We start from the raw sequence: 12,776 nt of genomic DNA on the forward strand, positions 1-12,776 counted from the left end.
CATGATCCCAGGGGGATGATCCCTCTCCTGATGGAAAGCAAAGCAACTTATTTAATCATTAAAAAACCCTCGTAATTCACTTTGCAGTGAGGGTTTGGATAGTTGAGTAATATAACCTGTTACATGCTGTGTAATTGTAAGTTTGACCTCTGTATGCTTTAAAAAACAGACATGTATTGATTGTAATGTATTTTAGATAGTGAGGCAAAATTAGCAGTCTGTAGATCTCAGGTTCTTAAATCTGGGTTTGGGGGTTTTTCCTTCCTCCGACTGTTCTGGGAAAAGGAAAGATTGAAAAACAGTTGTTCAAGAGTTAAACTTCAAGGTATTTGTCTTGGAGGGCTTGATCTGGCAAACTGCAGACATCTGCTAAATTAAATGCTGCTTACAATTTAAATGATCTCTCTTTTCACTTGCTGTTGTTTGGCTATAAGATGTTTCTCTAGTGTAGTTACACCCAAGGTAAGAAGCTCAGCTGAAGTTTTTAAGAGAGATGCTGATAAATTCCATCCTACAAGTGGCATTGCTTGGCTGATGGGCAAAATTTGCTTGGGTATGTTGGGACCCATAGCAGGAAAAAGCTACACTGAGGGGAAAAAGTGCAAAGACTATTTGTAAGAGGTGCCCTTTGATCTTACTTTATCCAAGTGAGACTTGAGAAATGAAGGCATCTGACTTTAGGATTTAAGGAGACTGACAGAGTCTGAAGAGTTTGGTAGTTGCCACTTGGGCCTCCACTCATTGTTTCCAGCTCTCTGAAGCTGTTTTTTAATCTTAGGGGAAAGTTCAGGAAACAGTAACTGATTAATAAAATTGCTTCTCGTACAGTGAACTCTGTACTGCAGATAGAAACCTCAGCTAAAGAGAAAATGTGCAGTAGTGAGTGCAACCAATATTGCATGGTTGTAACAGCCTTTACCTATGTGAGGAAAATGTGGCAAAGTTAACAACTGCATTTGGCAGGCAGCTCTTGGGGCATTGTCTGCTCTTGAGGCCTAAACCAACTGAAGATGCCCCTGTGCTCTGTGTGGCCTGAACTGGCTCAGTGCATGGTATTTATTCATCTAAACCTGCTTGAGAACCTGGACAAAGTTGGTATCATGACAAAATGGATGGGTTTGCCTGTGGAACAGAGGCAGTGGATGTGTTCTAAAAGGTGATTGGCAGAGAGTGCACAGGTAAGGAGCCCAAACCATTAGTTTATATAATGCCTAGTGTTTAGAACTCAGCTCCATCCTCAGCTTTAATCCCAGGTCTCTCTCCATCTTTAAGAGTGCCATGCCATCAGCTGGCAGGGCTCCCATCTTTTCCTGAGGAAGCCAAGCTGCTCACTGGGGAGTAATTCCCCTCAGGAGAGCTGGTTTGCAGCGAGTGCCATCCCCACGGCAGAGGGTGTGCAGTGATGGCATGGGGGGCATGGGTGAGGTGAGGCCATGTCCTGCTTTAGTACCTGCCCCCTGGAACCTGCTGTGCCTTCTCAGGGGGCTGCTCTGTGCTAAACAGAGAGACTGCCCTGGAATACATGACTCCCTCCCTTCCAGAGGGAACAGTGTTAATGGGCAGGGCACAAAGGCACCCAAGTCTTCTCTGTATTTGCTCCTTGGCTGCAGGAAAGGCCCAGGGTGCCACAGGCCTGTCAGAAAGCTTCATCCAGCTAAAGGAGAGGACAAGTAGTGAACTGCCAGGATTATCCAGCCTCCACCTTACCTGCAAGGCAACACATCCATACAAGTGGGTGCAAGGATGTGGCTGCTGCTGTTCTGATGGAGCAAATTCCCCTTCCCTCCCTCCTTCCTGCAAATGTGAATAGCTTTTTATCCTGTCTTGAAAAGAAACCAAATGTAGATCAGGTACTTTTAGCAGTTTAAGTGCTCTTTGAGGTTGGGAAAAAGAAATCTGATTAGGGTTACAGCTGTTTCATTTCCTGACAGATGCACAGGGTGTTGTGTGCTGGCGAACTGCGGATGTACACACACACAGCAGCCTCGTTTTGTATCAGTGGCATAACCACACAGCAGCCGGCATGTTCGGAACTCCTTGTCCTGGACACCCTGCCAAAATATGCTTTATGCAGAATTTTCTGTGAACCAGGCTGTAGTGTGTTTGTGTGTGTGTGTGTGTGTGTGTGTGTGTGTGTGTGCATGCATATAAATTTGTGTGTGTTTTCTTTGGTTGACAGGGCCTTTGTTGTTGAACTTTTTGTTGCTGGAGCGGGGCAGTGTGCTGTAAACAAGCACAGCTAATTATAAAGCACTTGTATAAAAAAATGATTTGCATTTGTACAAACAGTACTACTAAAAGTGCCTGTGCAAGAGTACCACGAGTACCCAAATAAGCGCAGCTCTGAATGGAGAACTCTTTTCTTTCTTGCAACCACAGCTAAAAAGCTGTTTATAACTAAATGCTGAGGTGGTGTAATTTTCTTTTCTAGGAACTTGGAATAAGAATTCCTAGACCACTGGGACACGGACCAAGCAGATTCATCCCTGAGAAAGAGGTGTGGTAGTGTTTTCAAGTACATAGTGAACTTCATGCTTTTAAGGAACATCATTTTAGTAGTAGCCCACACTGGTTTCAGGACAGCTGCTGAACTGCAAAACATTTTCAGTAGTGATCACATTCAGTCCTGAGACTTTGGCCACAGTTCTAGTGTACAGAACAGTGAGAGCCTTGGGAAGCTTTGGAATAGTTATGACCCCTCCCATGCTGCTATCTAGCATGAGAGAAACCCAATACTGTTTCCTTGTGAACATCCGGATGTAATTTCCTACTGGTCCACAAGGTACCTGCCCCTCTGCTCTGGGACTGCTTTTTCTTGAGCTGCCTCTACCACTCTGAAGAATCTGAGAAGCTTCAGAGTGCTGTGGATGAGCATTTCTGCTGCTTCTCTCCTGATCATCTGGTAAGAGAATCGGGAGCAGAGGAAAAGTTAGTAATGTATCTGTGTTTTTCTAGGAATTTTAGTCTCTTTCAGTTTCCTTTTTTTTCTCTCTTGCCATCTTAGCTAGCTTTTTACTTCTTTCCCTCTTTTTCCATTAGTAAAAGTGATGATTCAATTAGCTTTTAGTTATAATAAACTAAGCTCAACCTGGGGCATTCAAGAAAGTGAAGGTGAGACAGTTAAAAATGAGAAGTCAGTGTTGTATTAGAGAGAGACTAAATCCAAAAATCTCCTTTTGCTGATATAACCACTTGTGATCTCCTAAATGAGAGGTATTACAGGGATTTAATGTCCCTTATGTGCACTGATTTAACACCATTAATAGATTTATAGTATAATTCCTTTCACTTGGGGCCTCTGGGTGCTGTGGTAATATATTTATTTGCTGTTTTATTGGTAGTACTTGGACAATATTGCTCACTGCTCTTTCTCTCCAATCAGACAATTCAGGTGGGAAAGGAGGACGCCACAATGCACACGCTGTTTGCAGAGTCTTTTGCCACGCTGGGCCGACTGGACAACGTCACCTTGGTGATGGTTTTCCACCCGCAGTATCTTGAAAGCTTTCTAAAAACTCAGCACTATCTCCTGCAAATGGATGGCCCACTGCCGCTCCATTACCGGCACTACATCGGGATAATGGTACGCAGCAGGCAGAAACCGCCACGCTGGCCGCGGCTCCTGTCCTGTCTGAGAGCAGCTGTTAACCTGTTTTGCAGTTTCTAGCTGGAAAGGCATTTCACCAGCAGCTAAGGGAAAAGCAGAGTAGGTTTGCTGATGTCTGCTTTACAGATGGTTTCGGAAGAACAGCATTTCATATTTCAGGGATTTGGTAGGAGTTGGAGAAAAAGGGGAAAAGTGTGCTATAGAAATGAGAGAATTGTTATTGGCTTCCTTAGAATCTCAGAAACTGTTTCTCAAGAAAGCCTGTTTTTGTGTGTGTGTCCTGTCACATACACCCCTCTCTAACTCAATAGTTGGTCCCATTGTGCTTTTCTGAATGTGTACATTCTAAGCAAGTTTTCTGCCAAAAGTGGTTGATTTCTAATTTATAATCTGCCAGTTCAATGATCTTTGCTTGCTGACACTGATTTAAAATTTTGGGCTGTGTCTTAATTTGATGTAGGAAGTGTTGGAGTAAATGATACTGGGGCTTTCTTTGCTGAGAAGCTGCCCGTAGTCTCTCTTGCTGTATGCAATCTAAAACCTGTTTTTGATTGTTGCTGGTAAAGATGCAGCTAGAGACAGCTTCTTCCCCTGTGGGGAGTATGATGCAGTATGGATTACTTGCTTCAGGACATGTAATAAATCCATGCCTGTATTTCTCCCTGGATATAGGCATGTTGTACCTGTAGCCAGTATAATGATGGTGTGTATGAACAAGGGATATTTATGTTGTGAGAAAAATAATCAAAACAAGCTGATGTGTTCATCTTGAAAATCTTTTTTTAACTGAGTCTTGAATCAGTGCAAGTCTTATTCTTGGATGTTTTGAGGAAACGATGGCTTATGATATTTGTCATAAAGTACTAATTGTTTTCTGCATCACATTGTTTTCCTTTCTAGGCTGCAGCACGACATCAGTGCTCTTACCTTGTTAACCTCCATGTGAATGACTTCCTTCATGTTGGTGGAGACCCTAAATGGTTGAATGGTCTGGAAAATGCACCTCAAAAATTGCAAAATTTAGGAGAACTGAATAAAATGCTGGCTCACCGACCCTGGCTTATCACCAAGGAACATATCGAGGTAGGTCTTCCATGGAGTAATGTGAATGTCCCCTTTTTTCAGTAAAGCATTCACAGATTCTTGAGGTTCAGAGCCAGACAGGGTGAAAGATGTTTTGTGGTAATGACTTTGATTTCAGTGCTACAACACTGCATGATATAGTATCACTTGTGACCTGTTGTGTAAAACTAACAGGATCATAACTGTTCTTAAATGAGCAGCAAATTTAATTTGCAACATGCTGAAATTTCCCTGTCATGTTGGAATTCTGTTGGTGCAATGACAATGTGCTCAGGAGAGCACCTCCCTCCTCAAGCTTTGTGCTTTCAGTAGCCAGAACCCCTGGGTGTTTCTGAGATGCTGCCAGAGGTCAGGCAGAACACCGGCCACCACATTTTTGTCTGGCTTGCTGCCAGTTTAAATGCCATTTTCAGGCTGGGATGGAGGGAGCAGGCTGGCAGAGCTGCCCACGGGAGTGGTGGTGGTACAGGACAGCCAGGACTGCAGCACCAACAAACCACCAAGGGACTGCTTCTTATGCTCTCCTCTGTGCCCACAGCAAGGAGCAGGAGGGTGCTGGGACTTCCTCGGTGCTGCCTGGCCTGGTGAGAGGTGGTGGCAGGTCCAGCTGGAGGCAGGACGCTGTGCTGTGGGGGAGGGCACACGCTCTGCCAGAAAGCCCCAAACCTCCCACACTTTCCTGCCTGAAGGGGAAGTTGGGGTTTGAAGCTTCTTGTCGAATCTAGAGCATTCCACCCACAGGGACAAGATGGAGGGAGCCTGGCCCGGGTACCAAGTTTTTACAACAGCTGATCTGCAAGGAGTTGCCTGGGTTTTCTTATGCTGTAAAGCCCATTTGAACCAATGTGCAGCAGTTGTGGTTGCATCTTCATCAGAGGTGTGAAATTTCAATGCAAGTCAGTATGGCCTCGAGACAAACCACATGTTGCAGAAGAGAAACCCCAACTCACTCAATTGCCCTGGGACAGAGAGGGGAGAGAAGCTGTGTCCTTTGTGGCTTAACCACACAGGTCTGTGTCTGGCAGGTCACCTGGTAACAGGTCACTGAGCACACTAATGGCAGCAGAGAGTTAAGGACGCACGTTTGGATGTTGGAAAAATTTTACCTGGCAAAGAAATGTGTTGATAAACTGCATTAAGGTGGGGTCAAATGAATTACTTTAATACTATTGTCTTGCATTATTTTTGAAGCAACTTTTGAAGACTGAAGAGAACAGCTGGTCCCTGGCAGAGCTGATCCATGCAGTCGTTCTCCTTACACACTACCACTCCCTTGCTTCCTTCACGTTTGGCTGTGGGATCAGCCCAGAGATCGACTGTGAAGGGGGTCACACCTTCAGGCCCCCCTCTGTCAGTAACTATTGCATATGTGATATAACAAATGGTTACCACGGGGTGGATGAAATCCATGCCAGCCCAGCTGGAAGTATTCCAGTAAGTGTCTTCACAATCTCTTCCAATAGTAGTAATTTCTTTGTAAACTCAATATGTGGAGGGTGCCTGTCTCTTTTCATTCTTTGAGAGTGGGATTGATGAGTCTAATCCAGATGTATGTATTGAGAAAATGCATTTAGGAGGAGTTGAAATGGTATTGGGAAGCTGGGAAAAGCTACCAAAGGGAGAAACTTTCCAGAGACACAATCTCTGTTGTCTTTTTTTTCTGCCTGTCATTCATAAAGGTGAACTGAGATGAGTCCTAGCCTCAGCTAGTTCATGACACGTGTCCTGAGCAGCAGTGGCCAGGAATGCTTTTTTCCATCGTGCAGTGGAAAGTTGGCTCTTCCTTTGATTCCAGGCTCTGACTTTACTGCCTTGAGGTGTTTGTCATGCATCACACAACAGATCATTCTTAACAGATCATTCACAACTTTGTGCCTCTTTAAAACACTCTTTCCTGCCTGCAGCTGTTATGCTGATCTGGACTTGTTTTCCCTTGGTGAAAATCGTGATGTGAACTAAGTGTTGGTTTAAGAACAGCCATGAGGGTGTTCTCACTGCAAGATCCTTGCCTGTGATATTTTACTGCAGTGGTGTGGGTGGCATTTTAATTTGTTTGATGGAGCTTGCTGGATCTCTGCAGGAGCAAACTGCAAAAGGCAGGGAGGAAGGGGGCAGGACTGTATAAATTAATTTTACTTTAATTTGGTGCTGATGAAGGTTCACAAGATCTATTACTGAATTCTTGTGGTGTTAAGATAGCTCTTGTAAAAGACGATTATCTCGGCTTTCTTTTGAGGCTTTGTTAAAGCTGCATTTATACTCACCCTTCCTTCTTCCTTTAATGTTTCTTCTCTGTGAGCAGAGGAGAGGAAAAATACAGTTGGGTGGTAAATTGTTGATACTTCCTCTACCAGAATTTCTGTTACAGCTCCTTGTTTTTCAATTGCTGAACATTTAGACTAAAAGAAACTAATTTTAGTGTGAGAACAACTAGTTCCAGAATGCTGTGATTTTTAAATCATGCTAAAATTACCAGGGATCTAATTGAGAAAAGATTATGACTCAGTGTAAACCATTGGGTCAGTAAAGGTTTCTTTCAAAAACTGTGTTCCTGGAAAAATCTGTATTTAAAGATGTAAAGGACTTCAGTTGTGTTTAAAGTTTCTGGCTTGGCAGTCTCTGCCATCATTGTCAGTTTCTAGTGCATGAAAATGTCTTTCTCTTCTTTTTAGTCTACAGAGTCTGTCTGTGAAGTTGAAGCTCTTATGGAGAAAATGAAGCAGCTGCAGGAGTGCAGAGATGAAGAGGAAGCTAGCCAAGAAGAGATGGCCACACGTTTTGAAAGAGAGAAGAGAGAAAGCATGTTTGTGTGTTCTTCAGGTAGCACAGATGTAGTCTGTATATGTATTTATTAAGACTTTTCCAAATTATTTGAAGAAACACTCCTGCAAAAGGGGAAAGAAGTGCTATTACATGTCTCACAAACAATACCATTTCTTTGAAGGAATGAAGATTAGGGGTGCCTTATTTTCTTCCAGGAATACTTAAAAGCAAAGTAGTGCCAAGATTTGTGGCTGCTCGCAGACGCACCGTAGCACTCTCTGACCTTGTGTTTAATAGAAACCTCTAGAAGAAATAGAAGGTCTCTCTTGAGAGTTTTAGAAGTTTCACAGGAGATTTAAGCATCTTGCAAGATACTGTAAATACAAGACACTTGACACACTTTGCTATTTAAGTGAATGAAACATTACTTTTCAGATGACTGAGAGACAATACTTAATCTATTGCAAGTTTAGGGTTGTCATGGCTCTTCAATACAATTTCTTCAAAGACAAACTTGTATGGAAGTCTCAGAAGTCTCTCTTTTAATGAGGTATTTGTTCCAACCCAGGTTTCTCCCCTGACATTTTTACAGACCTCTTGAGTTATGGGGGAAAACATCCCCTAGATTCAGGGGATAGGGTGAAGACTGCAGTACAGCAGAAGGGAGAAAAATATGTTTGTAAGAACAAACCTGAGTGTTTTTTGTGGAATTGCCTCTGAACACCATAGCTACAGTCACAGAGCCATGCCAGAGAATCTCAGTATGGGTAGTCCAGTGAAAATGTGTTTGATTAAAAAGCACAGAGACCCATTCTTCTGGTCATACGCTTCCAATTTGTTCTTTCCAATTTGTGTGAAATTCTGTTTGACATTAACAGAAGATGAAGAGTCTGCAGCAACAAGAGATGTGTCTCGTCACTTTGAGGACACCAGCTATGGTTACAAAGACTTCTCCAGACACGGAATGCACGTGCCCACCTTCCGTGTTCAGGTAAAAAGCTGGGGGCTGCCATCAGGAGGCTCAGGGAACAACCTGCTCGTTGTGCCAGGTACCAAACCTGGAAATGGTTGTGCTCTCACTGCCCCGTGCGTGAGGCGTAAAGCCGGCAAATGAACAACCCCCACCCCCAGTGGATTATCTGCCCTGGGATCTGTTACTGTATTAAAGCTCTGGGTCTTCACAAGTTCGTTTCTGAAATGCTTCATTCTGCATTTTTGCTTTTTTTAAGGATTATTCCTGGGAAGACCATGGCTATTCCTTAGTTAATCGTCTTTATCCAGATGTGGGACAACTACTTGATGAGAAGTTCCATATTGCTTATAATCTGACGTACAACACAATGGCCATGCACAAAGATGTGGATACCTCAATGCTAAGACGAGCTATTTGGAACTATATTCATTGTATGTTTGGAATAAGGTCAGTTTTACTAGTTTTGTTCTAAACACACCAGCTTTTCTTTCTCGGGTTGAACCAGAAGTATTTATTAAGCAAAAATGCATGTATTTTTAAACATATTTTTGTTTATGGGGGAGGGCCATTAGTGCTACACTTACCCAGTAATTTGCTTTGCCACAGGAATGTAGAAACAATGCAAGTGTTTCAACTGCTGCTCAAAAATGAAAGTGTTTTTCTTTCAATTCCAAACAGATACGATGATTATGACTATGGTGAAATTAATCAGTTGTTGGACCGCAGCTTTAAAGTTTATATCAAGACTGTGGTTTGCACTCCTGAAAAGACCACAAAAAGAATGTATGATAGCTTCTGGAGACAGTTTGAACACTCTGAGAAGGTACAGTTGGTGTGCATGCTGAGGGATAGCCACGGGCCCCAGATCAGTGTCTCCCTGACAGACACAGCCACACAGTTTAAGCTTTAGCTGATGCTCCTGGGGTTCTGCTCACAGTCAAGTAATTGGGAAGTGTCATGTTTCCATGCTGAAATAATCTCCCCTTTCCTCCTGCCTGTGTGCTGGCTAACAGCTGACACGGACTGGGCAAGCTCTGAGCAGTACAAGGGGTTAGACATGAGAATGGTAGAGCTTCACCTCAGCTGCCTGCCTGTATCCCAGAGAGGCAGGGAAGTCATGCAAGATCCATCCATCCTTTGGCAGCAGACCTGGAACAGCTCTCTGGCTGGCCCAAGGTCTTTCCAGTCCCCAGTCCTTCTGGCATGGATAGCCCCGAAGTAGTTCCTTTGTTAAAGGCTAAAAGCTCTGCTGCTGGGTTACAGTCTGAATTGCACCTTCCAGTCACATTTCCTGCTGTTAACTCCCAGATAATCATTAAGTTTATGTTCTTCAGTTTTTTTGGATAGGTATTTCTTGGCCTTGCCTTAAGTCAATGCTGATACATAAAGATGCAGAAATAATTAACTCATATGATTAACTCATATGATTAGAGGCTCTAATTCTTGATAAACCCCTTAAAGCAGGGTCCTATAACTACAATGATGTAAGATTGTTCAACACTGCCTATGTTTTGGTTAGACTGTGATAGACAAGCTTTCCAAGCACTTAAATCCTTTAAAGCCCAAAGCTTTGCATCTCCATAGCCATCAAAATCCAAGGCTCATTCATGTAAGTATTACTGAACACAATGACCATACATCCTCACAAAGGTCATGCAAATAAAACCACACACAACCCTTACAGGCCAGAGCAAACTCACAGCAACCTGCTGTCAGTGAGAAAATACTTTCACACCCTCCCCCCTCCCCCCAAGTTTCTGATCTCATCCTCAAAGAAATGCAGTGAAGGCATTGAGGAGATGATCTGGGGAACTCAAATTCTTAACCTCCAGCAGCTACTGAACACCTGTGTCTCAGCAGAGGCAGCAGGTTTACAACTCTTGAGAGTTTTTCTGGTGCATCACCTTGGACAACCACTCTGTGTTGTTCAGGTGGTAGCTGCCTTTGTGTTTCTCTCTCAGTCCCCAGTGGCAAATGTCCCTATCACCTCTGCTTTTGGTAGCACCCATCTCTGCTCCACAGGTACTCACTGCCCTTCTGCCTTTAATCGCTAGCCTCATTAAAACTGAACAGGCTGTGCATATTGTGCTGCTGAAAAAGGGCTTGTGTGCTTGAAAGCTTGTCTGTTTTTTCCAGCTAAACCAGCTGGTCTGCTAAAGGATGGTTTCCTTTTCCCATGGCCCTGGCCCTGCCTAACTGTGCCTGTGAGCCAGTGCTGTGCCTCAGAACCAGGTGTGGCATTGGTTCCTCTGCGCCCTCAGTGAGCTCCACAGCAAGGTCTGGGTAGTGATAGGGGCAGTGCTCCCCTGCTGCTGCACCAGCACAACACCTACAGCCTCGAGGCTTCCTTTGGCTGCAGCACGTGGTGGTGAGCACGGTGCCTGAAGCGTAACTTCTTCTCTCTCCTGAAGGTCCATGTAAATTTGCTTCTGGTAGAAGCTCGGATGCAAGCCGAACTACTTTATGCTCTGAGAGCTATTACTCGCTATATGACCTGATGTCTCTGGCTGCCTGTCGACGTTGGAATGTTCTGCAGCTGCAGTGTGGCAGAGGAAGATACGAAGCCTCAGGACCAACAGTAGCTATAAGTTAAGATGCCCATTGTGCCATAACTCCTTTAGTTTCAGCTGTTTCCATGTTTGGAATATCACTGCTGCCACAGGGCAGCGAACGCTTGGCAGTTGACAGACAGGGTTGTGCAGAAGTGCTGCCTGCTCATGGTATTTTGGCTTTAGACAGCCCGGGACATTCTCTGAACTTGTGGCAATATAGCAAACCATAGATACATAGATCTTGTGTTAAGGCAAATGCTGCGGGAGTCGGAGCGCGGAAAGAACTGGGACTTGGTGACATTTGCTTTCCCTATGAGAATAATTTTAGAAAATCTTGATGCTGCTATTTGTGCAGGTGGAGTGAACAGACCCAGGCTGTTCCAGTTGAGCTAGAAGTGGAAGTGAGCACTGCTATTGTCTGAGCCTTTACTGTGTGTGGTTTCAAAAAAGCCTTGTTATTTAGATTGCCTGTTTAATCACAACTAAACCTCTCTGTCCACACTGATAATTTGAAAGATAGCAGTCAATTTTCTCAACTAGTTTAGCCTTAAAAACAGGATGTTTGTTCAGCATTATTTCGTGAGCTCCAAAGTGCAATGGTCTTCCTATGGAAAGAAGGGGGCTGGAGTCCTCAGAGCTTCTTAGAGATCTACCTACACAAAGTGTCGAGTAGCTTCTTGTCCTCCTTTTCACGGATGAACCAAAAAGGAGCTAGGACAAGGTGTGGGAATGTTGTTCTAGACTGCCAAACAGTCCTACTGTATTACATGCCCAACGCTGGTCTTAATGATTTTTGCAGTTGCTTAAATAACTAGGCTAAAAAACATCTATTTTTAGTAAATCAAAACGTGATTAAAATGCTGACGTTTAATATACAATGGTTTTGGAGAACACATGAATACTTTTGTATGAGTGTGAATTGCTTTTTAAATTTGTCAGTATTACAGGTATTTTTGAAATAAAGGTAACAACTTTTTCTCTTGGTGTTTCTACATGGTTTAACTTTAAGCTTCTGTTCGTACTGGTTCTGAGACCATTTAAAAAGTTTGAAACAGTATCTGAGCAAAACCAGTAAAATTCAAGAGACATGAATTTTTTAAGCAAGTCTAAAATGGTGGGAGGAAAAGTATAAAAACAGAGGTTCACGAACTGTAGTGGGGACACCTCTCCTGTACCGCAGATATTTTCACCCATTTGGACAAAGCTCTCAGGCACAAGGTGTGTTTCTTGGGGTGTGTGGTGCAGAGCCAGCAGTTGGACTCGATGATGCTGATGGGTCCTTTCCAACTCTGCTGATTCTGTGATTTTCTGTGAAATGGATTTTCCCAAGCCCACAAGCGGCATCAGTTTAATTTCCGTCCTCTGGCCTGGGTCTCAGCTCAGACTGGTTTCTCTTTTACAGAACCTTCTGAAAACAGTTTAAAGTTTACAGTCCAAGAAGCTAAAATATCTAAAAAGATCTAGGGGAGAAAGATTAATAAACTGTCAAAAATTGTGACTAACAGGAAGCATCTGGTGCTTCCTCTTAACTGAAAATACAGGATTTTTAATGTTCCAAAAACAGAGCAAAACTTTCCTGAGGGCATTGTATAGCTGAGCTGTGCCTTTCCAGTCTGTGAACAGTTTCTTTCTGAAGTCAAAGGTAGACATGAATTTTGCCAAGAAACCTAAACTGTCCGCTGCCACCCTACGCTGTCCAGCTGCATCCAAGTGCCCTCTCGCTTTTCAAGCAGTGAACACCGCAGCAGATCTGTGTATGAACGGCTTCATCTGGTGACAGCTGCCATCAGAGCACAAG

General features: G+C 43.6%; 1 protein-coding gene across 6 annotated transcripts in view; it reads left to right on the forward strand.

Moving 5' to 3' along the window:
* The window catches only part of SESN1 (sestrin 1), a 77,937-nt gene extending 65,976 nt beyond the window's left edge, over positions 1–11,961 (forward strand). For 5 of the 6 annotated variants that reach the window (XM_015620517.3, XM_015620520.3, XM_015620522.2 and 2 more), the window contains exons 2-10: positions 2,432–2,497; positions 3,383–3,583; positions 4,508–4,690; positions 5,882–6,124; positions 7,363–7,510; positions 8,332–8,444; positions 8,683–8,873; positions 9,105–9,249; positions 10,838–11,961. In XM_015620517.3, coding sequence (XP_015476003.1) covers positions 2,432–2,497; positions 3,383–3,583; positions 4,508–4,690; positions 5,882–6,124; positions 7,363–7,510; positions 8,332–8,444; positions 8,683–8,873; positions 9,105–9,249; positions 10,838–10,924 — 1,377 coding nt within the window. In that variant the 3' untranslated portion in view covers positions 10,925–11,961. Of the gene's footprint in view, positions 1–2,431; positions 2,498–2,549; positions 2,903–3,382; positions 3,584–4,507; positions 4,691–5,881; positions 6,125–7,362; positions 7,511–8,331; positions 8,445–8,682; positions 8,874–9,104; positions 9,250–10,837 lie in introns of those variants that run through there. The other variant, XM_015620521.3, reaches the window with a different exon arrangement.
* Positions 11,962–12,776: the final 815 nt, after the last annotated feature.

Source organism: Parus major, chromosome 3 (assembly GCF_001522545.3).
Source record: "Parus major isolate Abel chromosome 3, Parus_major1.1, whole genome shotgun sequence".
In the NCBI taxonomy this organism is placed as follows: Eukaryota; Metazoa; Chordata; class Aves; order Passeriformes; family Paridae; genus Parus; species Parus major.